This window comes from Typopeltis vanoorti, chromosome 14 (assembly GCF_054136105.1).
Source record: "Typopeltis vanoorti isolate ZY-2024b chromosome 14, IOZ_Tvanoo_1.0, whole genome shotgun sequence".
NCBI lineage: Eukaryota > Metazoa > Arthropoda > Arachnida > Uropygi > Thelyphonidae > Typopeltis > Typopeltis vanoorti.
Window position 1 is genome coordinate 70,607,361 of NC_143562.1, and position 13,382 is coordinate 70,620,742.

A 13,382-nucleotide genomic window follows, 5' to 3' on the forward strand; every position below is an offset into this window, starting at 1 on the left:
TGTCTCACCTTCACCTGAAAAAACCCTGTATAGGTTCTTCACGTTTTAGAAGGAATTCCAAATCCAAGTCCTTCAACCGAATGATTTCATCGACTGAAAGACTTGGGCTGATATCATAGTCATGTTGTTAATGTGGAATAGATTCACATATATTTCATAGTTTTCACATAGATTTTTATAGATTTCACATTTTATAAAGATTTATGCATGCGATGAATTTTATAGAATAAAATTCATCAATTAAATATTAAATCAATTAAGTATTAAATAGTTTCAGTGGCTACAGAATACGTTAATTTAAATTTATGTGCTCTGTAAAAATGTATAGAAACATATACGGAAGAAAACAAAATAAAAAAAAAATAAAACAATCTTATGAGAGAAGGTGTGTGTGTGTGTGTGTGTGTGTGTGTGTGTGTGTGTGTGTGTGTGTGTGTGTGTGTGTGTGTGTGTGTGTGTGTGTGTGCGTGCGAGAGAGAGAGAGAGAGAGAGAGAGGGAGAGGGAGAAGATAATTTGATCATATATATATATAGGGACACGCGGATACTGAATCTCTTAAATACATGTAATTTAGTCACTTTAGTAATCAGTCAGTACATTGTTTCCAAGATCTACTTTTTCACTTTCGTTACTAACAGTTTTGTAATAATGATGCGATTAAAAAAAAATGATGTCATATGCTTCATGAATTAAACTCGTTAATGCATGAAGCATATGTAATCTCCTTGTAAACTTTTAATCTCCTCAAAAATCAAGTTTATTTGATTTCGTGATGTCTGCTCATAAACCGGCTGTTTATGCTAAAAATGATTAGTCAAATATGAATTATAATAAAATAAATCGAAGTGCAATTATAAGTAATAGATACAGTCTTCATTTAAATATTTTATGTAAAACGATAATGTATTTTTAGTTTTGACAGTTATATCAGGATATTAATTTTTTTTCTGTTATTTTAGTTTAATTTTATGAACAATAATTAATTGAAATTATTCATAAAACTAAACTTGTTATTAAACATTTAATCATCTTTTATTCTAATAAATAATATAAACCAGTACTCATATAAAATAATCATATAAAATAATATAAAACAGCTGTAAAGCTGTTTATTAATATTATTCCAAATTCCACAGGAATGTCTTCAGTCCATTTTGAGTAGTAAAGGTACTAACATTGTTAGCTAATATGGATATAAATATTGCTGTAGCCAGTGATTTATAGAATGATACCAGAACCTCTTTACTTCGGTAATAAAAATATCTTTGAAATAAACCTGCTGTTATTCGACCACCAATATGATTGCCCGTCCAACTCGATTCCAAACTTATGTTTTCTCTCCAAAAAAGTACTCAAATCGTTGATTAATTAACTCTTTCTAAAGCCTAATCATGCAAGTTATTACCAACTTATATATTAAGTGTTTCCTAATGCCACGTGCTTGTTTTTGAACATATTAAATTATAAACCCAACTTTCTAGGACAGTCATTTAATATGGATCTGTAAAGGACTCAGGTTACCCGAATTGTTGATATTCTATCAAACAGTATACAAGGTATGTTATTCAACTTACAGTATGATATCTACTCTCGAGTGAACAACGTCTCATGGAATTAACATAGATAGGACTAGAAATTCCTAGCAACCTTAATCTAGGTAACTTCGAATTAAAGCTGATAACAGAAAGCAAGATGAACGGTAAGAATAAAACTAAACTCATACTCTGATGAACTGATGACCTCACATAATTGTTTCAGATATATCCAGAATTTTATGCTTTACGTATTGCAGAAGTGTTTACTGAATCACTTAAAGCGCTACGAAATCAACTAGTGGAGGAGTCATACGTCAGCACCATCAAATCAGCATACATCAATGCCACAGCAGCGATTCATTTCATTGGAAAAATCCCTACTGAGGAAATACAGAAAGGTATAAGACAGGCTGCCACAATATCTCCAAAATTATTCACAGCGTACCTAGAAGAAATATTTTTCAAACTTCTGGATTGGGAAGGGAAAGGTCTGAAGATAAATGGAAAATATTTAACCTTGGTATATATCTCCCGGGTGTGGCTCTCACTGATCAGACCTCGATAAAGGTCGAAACCAATCTGGGTGATGACCCTTACCATTATACACGTCCGAAAGGGGGGGGTGAGAAGGGTGTTTTTCATTATGGGGTACATACCAAGACAAGTTACAAGCTTAAACCTGAATATATTTCAGTTGCAAAACTTTGTTTTGCTTACTTGCGAAAAGGATTAGAAACCAAGTATAAAATTTCTTGGTATCTCTAATATAATAAACCAAAGATAAAAACTTTCTACAATGTTATGAAAATTAATTATGGAGGACTGAGTGAAGAAGAAGAATTTCCCCATAGTGGAATAACTTAAGCTCATCAGATATCGATTCAGATTAGAACGATGCAGCAAGAATTTACAATCACCTTTATGAATTGCTCTGTAAGAAAACGTTTTATGTGGAATTTAGTTCTTTATTCCAACGTTTGGTGGTGATGGAAAGTTCATATTATTCCAAATAATCACGAACTTCATGATTATCTATGAGTTTTGTCGAAGTATGATAAACCAAGGTGAAGAGAATTTATTAATTGGGCGAGAAGCCTGCAACAAACTGATTTAAGTAATTTAGCGACTTCTTCAGAGTTACGTTAGACATATGTGATAGCGACTCATATAACATCTTCTTGGAAGATTGGAAACGGAAACACTACCTTACATCATTACCTCTGCTTTACACATGATTCTGTGCAGCTTTTATCGGAATCCACCAGAAACGAATTTTAAGCTTTGCTTCTTGAAAATAACGACTGATTAATTGAGAGAAAAGATCTTTGCAACACTATAATCAATGAGGTTATTGTCTACTGCTGCAAGATATTAAATTCTTTTTAAAAATGTTTTATTTTTATATTTCTTTCTTATATGCTGCATAGACACTTTCTCACAAATTATACTTAACATGTGCGTCCATTTAATGCATATACTGCAAACGAAGAAAATGAGAAAACTAAGCAAATTTGCTGTTATTTTGTGGAAAATTTGAAATAATCTATAAACGTTCCTGAATAATTCAAACTGAATAATTTTGAAAGAACTCAAAATCCATAAGAGCAGGTGAAGGGCATTTTCCACTGAAGTTTATTTCAAGTTAACCTTTAATGTTTAAAGTGATGCAACTAGTTCTCTTCATAGAAAGAGCCTCGTATTTGATATAGATAGTAAATATGAACAGCGACCATCCCCAGTCGTTTATTAACTTTATTATAACTATCACTAATTCATAGTCGCAGCCAAACTATAGTTAAATTAATGATGTGAAATGCAAAATCGCCAACATGCTTCGTCGTTTCATCCAGTACATTAAAAAATGGCGGGAATATTCATTTTTCCTTTGCAAATAATAAACATAATGTTATATAAATTATGAACTAAACTAATCCGTTTAGAACTAAAACTAAAATAACATATCTAAAGAAAAGCAAATACTGAAGTATAAACGACTCTTGCTAACAAAATGATAAATGTCCCGAACTTCTTTAGCACAGCATGTCTCGAAATTATTGAAATATTCCGGTAAAAATATTTTTGTGTTCATATATCCCTCCACTTTGCACGTGGTTAATCGCAATTATTTTCGACATTATGAGCAGGTTTTTACTAGAAACATTTTAATGATTTCCGGATAGCTTTTAATGCGTTTATCAGTTGCAAACTTATAAAAATAATTACTTCCGTCAGAATAATAATAAAAAAAAATCAATTCTTTTGTAATACGGAAGTATTTTTTTTTTCTGAGGAAATTAGAAGAGAGGCTTTATGTGACCATTTTTATTCAACTTCTTACTCTTCTCTCATAGTGATTGAAGCTGCTCTCCTGCTTAAAGAAATGAAGATTTTATTGGTTTTATTAATATTTTTACCATTTTTCTGCTGTGAAGAAGATAATGCCCCTAACGTAATTCAAAGAATATGTGGTAAGATATCATTACGTATTATTAGTAACATAGTTGATTTAAGAAAAGGGCACATAATTATGTTAAAGCAAATGAACCATATTTTTAAATCTGAGCATCATAGAAGTTTTTCTGAATTATTGAATTTTTAATTTTGATAAGACAGTGCAGCGTTTGTCATGCGTTTATAAATTATGTAAATCTCAATGACGTCAATCCTTTCTGTCCTATATTTAATGAAATTAAAAACAAATGAAAAAAAAAAAACTGCTTTTAAATTCCGATGTTCAAATTTAAATGTATTGCTTCTCGGAATCAAGTTTTTCTGAGTTCAATTTGTGCTTTAATAGATTCATGGCTCCTTTTTAATACGAGTCCATGAAATTCTAATTAAAAAGTTAAATTGACAGTAATAGTGATCAAGTTGTAATTGCAGTGGATAGCCAAGCACATTACAGTGAAGAGTATATTTATTTTTATTTATACTACTGAAGAGTATTTTTTTTTTATTTATATCCTTATTTTTATATTAAACGAATATATGACTTAGGTCATGAGATCCACTGACAATGAAATTGATAAAGTTTCTAAATATAGGAGTATACAATTTCTTAAGTAGGTCAATTTTTTGTGGGTTTTCTAATAAACTATTTTACATAAAAGAATATCAAAAGTTAAATTTTTTTCGATTCTCAATTTTAATTGTAAATTAATGCAGACGAACCGCTAAAACTCATAGATGTTTGGAGGAAAATCTCCTTGGGGAGAAAATGTGGTTAACCATTTTCCTGTACAGACAGTAGATGGTCTGGGAGAGACAGGAAAACTGGGAAACGTCAAACAAACCTCATATACTATATCAGTGGTGGCGACCTTTTTTGTGTGCACGTAACAAAAGTTTACAAATCGAGTTGCTGGCGTGCAAAAATTTACCAATCAAGTTGATGACGTGCCGGGCAATTTTTAGTAGGGGAAAATTAATAGAAAATCTATTAATTAATTTATAGCAATATATAATATTTTATAAATAATTATTTATAATTTTATAAATAATATTTTATTTGATTTATAATATTTATTTATATATAAATTTATAATATTTATTTATATATAAATTTATAATATTATTCAGTGTAAAACTGATTATTGTATTATTAAATCGATTTTAATGTTGGTTTAAAAAAAAAACGGTAGTGAGAAAATATTTATGCATTTTAACTCACCACAGAAGTCAGCTGAGCAGGGGAAGCTCAACTTGGCGAAATGCTTATCGTATTTCCTCGAATATAACTTGCCCTCGCGTATAGCTCGCACCACTGATTTTACTTGACAAAGAAAGACAAAAAAGTTTTGCATATTACCACGCACACGAAAAATGATTAAACATTTTCACGTCGAGGCGATAGTAACTCGCTCCACCCTGGGTTAAAAACGCCCTCCCCAAAGCTATTATACTGTAGATGCAAGAAAAACAAGTAGTTTTATTGTATCCCTGAATAAGGTACAGAGGCTTTTGCAGTCTGAGTAATATATTTCTCAACAAATAGAGTGATTCATTAGTTAGCGTCGTTTTATTCCAGTTGTTTCTAATTGCACTCTTATTGTCCACTCCCACAGAAACTATGCTGTACAGACTCAAGTCAACAATTGTGTTTCAGTGCAACCATATGTTGCATCAGAAACACAGTATCTAACTAAAAACTATTGTCCAATTTTTCAATTACATGAAATAAGTGTTTCTTTTATTACATTTGAAATTCTCGATGTCATTATGACAGATCACAAAGAATAACTTCAAATAAAATTCTACTACGAATTGAAACATGCCATATAATTACGGCCATACATTCTTTATTTAAGAGGACAGTCCTTTATTTCGCTGCTCTGTCCTTTCGATTTTTTTTTCTAAAATGGGCAGTTTTTCCTTTATTTTGTGAATTGAAATAGCAAATTGAATATTGATGTCAACATATTTAAAGATGCAATTCATAAATTTTACCAAACCTGCATTGATTATTTAAATAACTGAGACAGCTGTTTCATAAATGGAAGTATTTGAGTGGGTCCGAGGAAGGTGTTTTGTTCATTTACAATCACTGGAACTTAAACATAAATGACAGCGAACTATCTGATGAAGTTTCGTGTATTAAAATTTATGTCACCAATGAAAAGATCGAAGAATGGCGACAAAATTACGAAGTAGGGTTGAATATTTTAAATAATTTGCAGATAGACACGTAACTTTTAAAAGCATTTAAAAATGTTTTTAAATGTTTTAAATGCTGAATTTTGCTTATGTCTCCTTGGATCTAATGCCCCCACTGAACAAGTATTTTCATTAGTGAGAAATATGTGGACCAGTGAAAAAAAAAAAAACAATTAAAAATCGAAACATTGAAAGAATGCATTTATACCAAATGGAACTTTGACATGAATTGAATACACTTTTATGAATTTTTAAAACACAAACCTGATTTATTAAAAAAAAGTTTATTCTTGTTAAAAAGTATCAAAATTAAAAATTTTACGTAATAATATAACTGTTTAAAATGCTATTTATATGCTTATATTTTACAATAAACGTTATAAAGCTTTTCAGTTTTAGTGAAACAAATAAACGCAGAATTTTTTTTATTTATTTTTATGGAACAATGTCTGATTTGTCCTTTATTTTCTCCAAAAATAAATGGTCACTGTACATATACTGTACACTGTACACTTGGTTGCTGAAGAATACGATGACAAGCAGAGACAAGCAGGTTATTGTTCCTCTGTATCGAGCCTTGATAAGACCCCATCTAGACTATTGTGCTCAGATTTGGTCATCTAGGTTTCTTCTTGATGGGGAGGAGGTGGAGAGGATCCAGAGGCGAGTGACCAAGATGATAGCAGGTCTGTGGAATGAACCGTATGAGAACAGGTTGAGGATTTGTGGGTTGCAAAAATTGGTTGATAGGCGGAGGAGGGGAGATATGATTGAGACATTCAAATTACTGAAGGATTTCTATAAAATTAATTCAGAAGATATTTTTGAGAACAGGGCTGGTTGTGGGAGGACCAGGGGACATCCATGGAAACTGGGCAAAAGTGTGGTTAGTAAAGGTGTTAGAGCTGGGTTCTTTACTTTTAGAGTAGTGAATGAGTGGAATGCGCTCCCTGAGTCTGTGGTGGATGCTCTGACAGTGAATGAGTTTAAGGCGAGGTATGATAGATACTGTATGAATGTCAAATAGTTGTGATGAATATGATTTGGGGCCTCCCTCGATGAGTCCAATGACTCCCTGGAGTTGCCCGTAATAATAGTAATAATAATAATAATAATAATACGTGTGTGAGTTCGCCTGCCAGCTCAACCCAAACAAGCAGGAATAAAATTCAACCAAGCGTTAAGACTTTGTGTGAGTTGAGCCCGCTGGTAATGAGAAGTTCCGTCGGAACGATAAACGACACCCCGTCGTGAATGTCTTAAAACTAGGAAATATATAGTGAATTTTTTTATGACAGTTTCAGATGTTATGGAATTCGGTTGAAGAGAATTAGCATTTCAACTTGTCGGCTGCCTTTGTCATTGGGTCGCGTGATCTTTTGTTAATACCGCACCAATCATATGCACATCTTCATAGCTGCTCTCTCGTATAAAACAAAATTTAACTTGCACGTATTGTAATAATTAAAAAAAAAGTTCAATAATTTTATAAGCGTATAAAAGGATATCACCTGTAAATCGTTGACGTGCCAGCAAAATTCTCGGGCGTGGCGCCTCTGGCAGGCGTGCCATAGGTTCGCCTATATATATATATATATATATATATATATATATCAGAAATCTACGCATAGGTAGTGACCAAGTACTGTTAATCTCAATTTCGTTATTAGTATTCTTAAGTATTCGTCCTTCACTTTCTTAACTTGAATAAATGCAGATGTTCTTGAGATTAATTTGTTGAGTTTCATTTAATAAATTACCATATTCCATTTTTGTTCTGATTTTCATGCCATTTTATTGATTTTTTTTTTGTAGCAAGTGAAATACTGAAGTCCAAATTTGCTCACTGCTTAAGCTTATCAACTGGAAAGGTATGTACAAAACGTTCGTGTTTCTCACTAAATAGTAATTTGTACCATTGGCCTATTTAACTTTTTTCTTGGAAGGAGAGAATAACTGTATAATAAATAAAACGCTTAACGTCTTTCTTCCTCTTAAATGATAGACCCTAATTTACAGGGGCGAATACTGGTCTTGAAATCCACGCTTGCTCTTGTTATCATTCAGAAAGTGAGAAGTGTGATTGAAGTCTGATTAGCGGAATAATGAATTACTGACCATTTAAAACTATATATAAAACTATAAAACCTTTTGAAAATCGAATTCTACCGATTTTCTCTTTTCATATCGCCAGCTTAAGTAAACATCCGCTGACTTCTTGCCGAAACGAGGAATACCTAACCACAAATAGTATAAATGATAACTGTTTCTAAATGAACAAATGTAAATAAATGATAAACAAATAATCAAAAATAGACAGTTCCTTTGTTTCATATTTTTATTTTGCAGAGTGAGTTCTATATAAATTTTATAAATCTTTCTCTTCGCATTTTCCATATCCTGAACTAGCAAAACATAATAATTTGTGTAAAGATTTTATTCCTAGTTCTATTATTTTATTATTTTAATTTAATTTAGTTTTGTATTTCTTTCATTTGTTTAGCGAAATGATATTTCACCCCTCATTTCTCAAGGATTCATTTATTTTGCAGTTAAAGAAAGTTGTTGAGAACTGTACTTCCGAATACTATCCTGAAGCAGAAAACAAGTATTTGGAGTTTGTTAATAATATTTGCGAAGGAGATTCCAAATTCAGAGAGGTACGTTTGATCAATTTAACACGTTTATATAATTAATTATAACACCAACTTGCAGTTTTAAAAAATATTACGTTATATTATATAATATTATATTCAAAAAATAAAAGAAACATTACTTAGAAAAGTGGAAGAATGTCATGTATCAATAGTTATTTAAGTCTATATGTAGATATTATAAGAATATAATACGACATTTGGTATCAAATCATGACGTTACATTTACTAAATCTGAACTGATATCCATTTTCCTATGATCAAAATTCCAGCTTATTCAAGTTATTCAACAAGTACTTCGAATCAGCAGAATTCCTGATTACCTTACCCATCTTCACACCAGAAATTGCTGTATTTGGCCTGCCAAATTCTCCCCAATATTATTAATGTACACAAGGAGTAATAGTGAACTAAATACTGATCCTTGTGGCACCACAGGTTTCCTTAAATTTTGTAGGATGACATCCCCCATATACCACGTTTTGATGTTTGTTTCCGTCAGCCGTCTTATTCTCGAGGCTAATATTTTATAATCAAAACCATATTTTCCAATTTATGGAAAGGTCTTTCATTCTGTATTCTGTCAAAAGCCTTAGCAAAATCCAGAAGTATGATGCTGTATCCATTCCATTTGTGTAGCTCAATGGTAACACTGCTATACAATGTGAGAAAATTGCTAAAGCATGACCTCCCCTTAGTAAATCCATGATCTTAGAAGATCATGGATCATCGATGAAGAGATGATCTTCATCGATGATCATCTCTTCATCGCAAAGTAGAGATGCTCTATCAACCCATTTCTGAATGCGAGCCCAAACCACCTTTTTCAAAATCTTCACCACCACTCATGAGATAATAATTGGTCGATAGTTGGATACATCGAACTTTGCACCACCCTTGTGCAATGGGATTACCATACATTCTTTCCGCTCCTCGGAATCTTCCCGATTCTGAGATTCAAATCATATATCCAGTTCAACGGAACGCACTTTTAGCACCCTTGTTGATATCCCATCAGTCCCTATTGCTGAATTCTTATTAAGTTTGCGCAATAGCTGAAATACCTTCTCCTCATACACCTGATTTACTTCAAACAGTGAACGGGTTTGTAACTAAGTTGATACATTTTAGCAAACTGCTCACTCGTTAGTTGAACAACCATTTCTACATCTGTCACTCTCACATCATCTTAATTCAGTATAATTATTCTTTCATATTCATTCCTTCTTTTACTTGCAGTATATCAACAGAATTATTGAGGGTTGTCTTTAGCTTACAGAGCCAGTTTCATTTCAAGCTCATACTTAGATTTATTTATAACAGTTGTGACTCATAATCTTTCTTATCACACTGTTATCCTTTACTTTCCTTGACGACTTCCTGATATCCAGTCTGACATTTTCCTTAATTGCATCAAAATTATTCGCCCATTCTCCTGCAAACGTTGCTCCTTTATTCATCTTATCCGAGGCTTAATTCACTCTGCCTGTTCTACCCACAGGAAAGCAAACTTGCAGTTCTTGTTTTCCGCTATACCTCTGTTAATGAAAACTCAATAGAGACTTTCGAATCATTCGTTACCTCTTTCTCAGGTCATCTCACCTTCCATACTTTTTTCAGATTTCCACGCCTACCTATAATTATGTTCACTTCATTTCGCATTGACTTCATATCTTGCCTTATCTTCATCCACTTGGCTTTCATGTCCATATCCGATATATGATGATAACGAGGAAATTTATATCTGATATTTTCATGTAGTTTTATATGATGCTTCTGGCTGGTTTTGGTAGCGTAACATCTGCAGAAGACCTTACATGAATAGTGTGAGGAGGATTTTCATGGATAATGAACTGACTCGTGTATCTTCTCACCTTTTGGACTTTCTGATTTGTAGATGAAACTGCTGATCATGTCCTTCATTATTACGTGTCGCAGTAGCTCTAAGTACTCCGGATATGTTCCAGTATAGCATCATGGAACTACTGCTACCTAATTATTTCTATAACATAATTCATATTATTGGTTTTTATACAAAATTGTAACAGTATTATTTAAATGATTGATTTTTCTTTAAGTATTCATATTTCTGTTAATGTTTTCCCAAAGATTTGAATCGTTAATCACTTTTTTGCAGGTTGATCGATGCACTTTTACAAGATATGTGGGGGTGAGTATTCCTCTTGAAGTTTCTATAATTTTTCGAGTTTTTCTTATTCTTTACTTTTTCTGTTCATTTTAACATAACTATTTTCCTATTCAAGGAGGATTTCATCAACAATGATGCGATTAAAAAAAAAGAGGTTTTTATCACCAATCAAATAAGTGGCAATTCCTATATCTGCAGAAGTAATTAAAGGATAGAATCTGGCAATAATAACTGTCAGGAATATTTAAGCTTCGCCTTCAGCATATTCCTCAATCGTTCATCTGAAGAAATCGATATTTTAATCTTTAAAAATTAACCACAATAATTCTTAATACTATGTTCTGGTATAAAGATGTTCACAAATTCAAAAGAAGACAGCAAATAAGAAAGTCTCATTGTTGATTATCCTGAAGCTGGCTTAGAACAAGAAATAGGAATTGATTACCATTCGTTCACAGCAGGATAGGAATATCATATTGAAAACGAAAGTTTTAAACGAATAAATGAGAGCTACGTACAGGAGTGAAATGTAGACTAAAATTCCAGGAAAATAAATTTACAGAATTTGAATACATAGTGGCAAATTCTGCAAAAAACATCGGCTGATTCAACTAGATAGACAACGTGCACACATTACCTGCAAACATTTGAACTCCATGTTAGATTCAGAAATCTAACCTGTCATCTTTCGATAAGAAGAAACCTTATCGAATGTTCCCATGAAATAATTTATCATCTGCCGATCCAAGTTGAGAAAGTAAGCCGATAACTGGAGATGAATTTATTCTAGATGTCTAGAGAACTTGAAAGGTTAATGAAACAAGGAGTGACAGATCTGTGAAATGAAATATCCAAGACAAATATAATAAGGAGTACATATCAATATTCCAAGTAGAAAAGAGTAACTAAAACCTAAATATAGAAAGACTTAAAGGTATATAATGAAAGGCAGAGATGATATTCGATGGCTTACTAACACAAGGCACGTTTACATTTAACACAATACGATTTGCTAATTCTCATTACTGTTGTTACAACAACATAAAACTAAAATTCAGAAAATCAGTGTGTTACCATACTGCATAAACTCGGTTCTCATTTCAATTATAAATCAACCACGTGCAAGCGGCAACTATTACTACCGTGCAAAGCAAAGATGGCGGCAATAAATGTCAACTACGGACGAGTACCTCGTGTGTCGTCAACGTAGCCTCGTCGAATACCGACAAATCCAAAGATAGTATAAAGTTCCGCAGCTATAAAATGGATGTTACAGATAAAAAAAGGATATTTTACGCAATTTCTGTTGCCATAGGCTACATGCTTCCAGAGCAAAAATAGATGTATCGATTAACCAATCGCTCGTGTATGGGCTAAAAAAAAAAAAAAAAAAATTGGTCTTTTTATGTTGGAATATAAATTTTAAATCAAATGTTAAAGCAAATATCCCTTTCCCCATTGTCTATGGTATTCAATTTTATATTAAAAACTAATTTTATATTAAATTTAAATTTTGAATTTCTTTGGTAATCGGGATACCTTCATCACCCAGTAAACTTTGCTATTACTTCATTGTTACATTGTTAACAACTTATATATTCTTGATGTTACTTTCCATATAATTAACATAATTTATGTATATTTCAGGAGGTTGCAGCGGATTCAACTGTAGATCATAACATACAGCGTTCAATGGAGATTAAGGGAGTGGAAGTAAGTAAAGTCAATATATATATATATATATATATATATATATGTATATTTTTTTCTTTTTTTTTCAATTATATATATATATATATATATATAAATGAAATCGAAACCATATCGAATTGTATCATAATAGAAAAATTAATTATATAACTTTTTGCAGCTTTGTTTGGAAGAATTTTTTAACGAAATTCAAACTAACGCAGGAACGAGCCAAGAGGAACGAAGAAAGAAATAGTAACAGTTTCAGTGGGATTTATAATCTACGGACGAAAGAGAAATAGTGGATAATCTGTAAGCATCCAAAACTCGGGAATATTATTGATATTATTATTGTGATTGTATTCATCATAACCAACTGATATGTTCTCATTTATATCGGAAATTATTTACTGTTCTTCTGTTATTATAGCGTGATGAATGTGATTTCCTTCAAAATGATTGGATATTCTTAATGTTATTAAACCAAGGAAGTATCTAACATAGGAAATGGTTTTTGCTTTTAGAACGCAGATATTTGTTTCATTTCAAAAATCTTTTTTTTTTCAGAAACTGAGAGTTCTTGAAAATGTTTATTATTCTTATTTAGTGCTTCTGTTATGGTCTGCTATAGGTAATGGATATCCCATTATGCATCTTTATTAGTAAGAGCTGTAGATTCGAATGTTGCGGTATTTCGCTAA

The 13,382-nt window shown here is 31.9% G+C and overlaps 1 protein-coding gene across 1 annotated transcript; it reads left to right on the top strand.

Moving 5' to 3' along the window:
- Nucleotides 1-3,861: 3,861 nt before the first annotated feature.
- Nucleotides 3,862-13,180, top strand: LOC150099597 (uncharacterized). The gene is made up of 6 exons (XM_090404141.1): nt 3,862-4,004; nt 8,005-8,060; nt 8,742-8,849; nt 10,981-11,013; nt 12,640-12,705; nt 12,863-13,180. Exons 1-6 carry the CDS (start codon nt 3,917-3,919, stop codon nt 12,935-12,937), a joined length of 426 nt encoding a protein of 141 aa, XP_090260267.1. The 5' UTR covers nt 3,862-3,916; the 3' UTR covers nt 12,938-13,180.
- The last annotated feature ends 202 nt before the right edge of the window (nt 13,181-13,382 follow it).

Coding starts and splice junctions, on each gene's coding strand:
- LOC150099597 (XM_090404141.1), top strand. CDS start 3,917: ATGAAGATTTTATTGGTTTTATTAATATTTTTACCATTTTTCTGCTGT. Junction 8,061..8,741: donor TAAGCTTATCAACTGGAAAG/GTATGTACAAAA, acceptor TTTATTTTGCAG/TTAAAGAAAGTTGTTGAGAA. Junction 8,850..10,980: donor GAGATTCCAAATTCAGAGAG/GTACGTTTGATC, acceptor ACTTTTTTGCAG/GTTGATCGATGCACTTTTAC.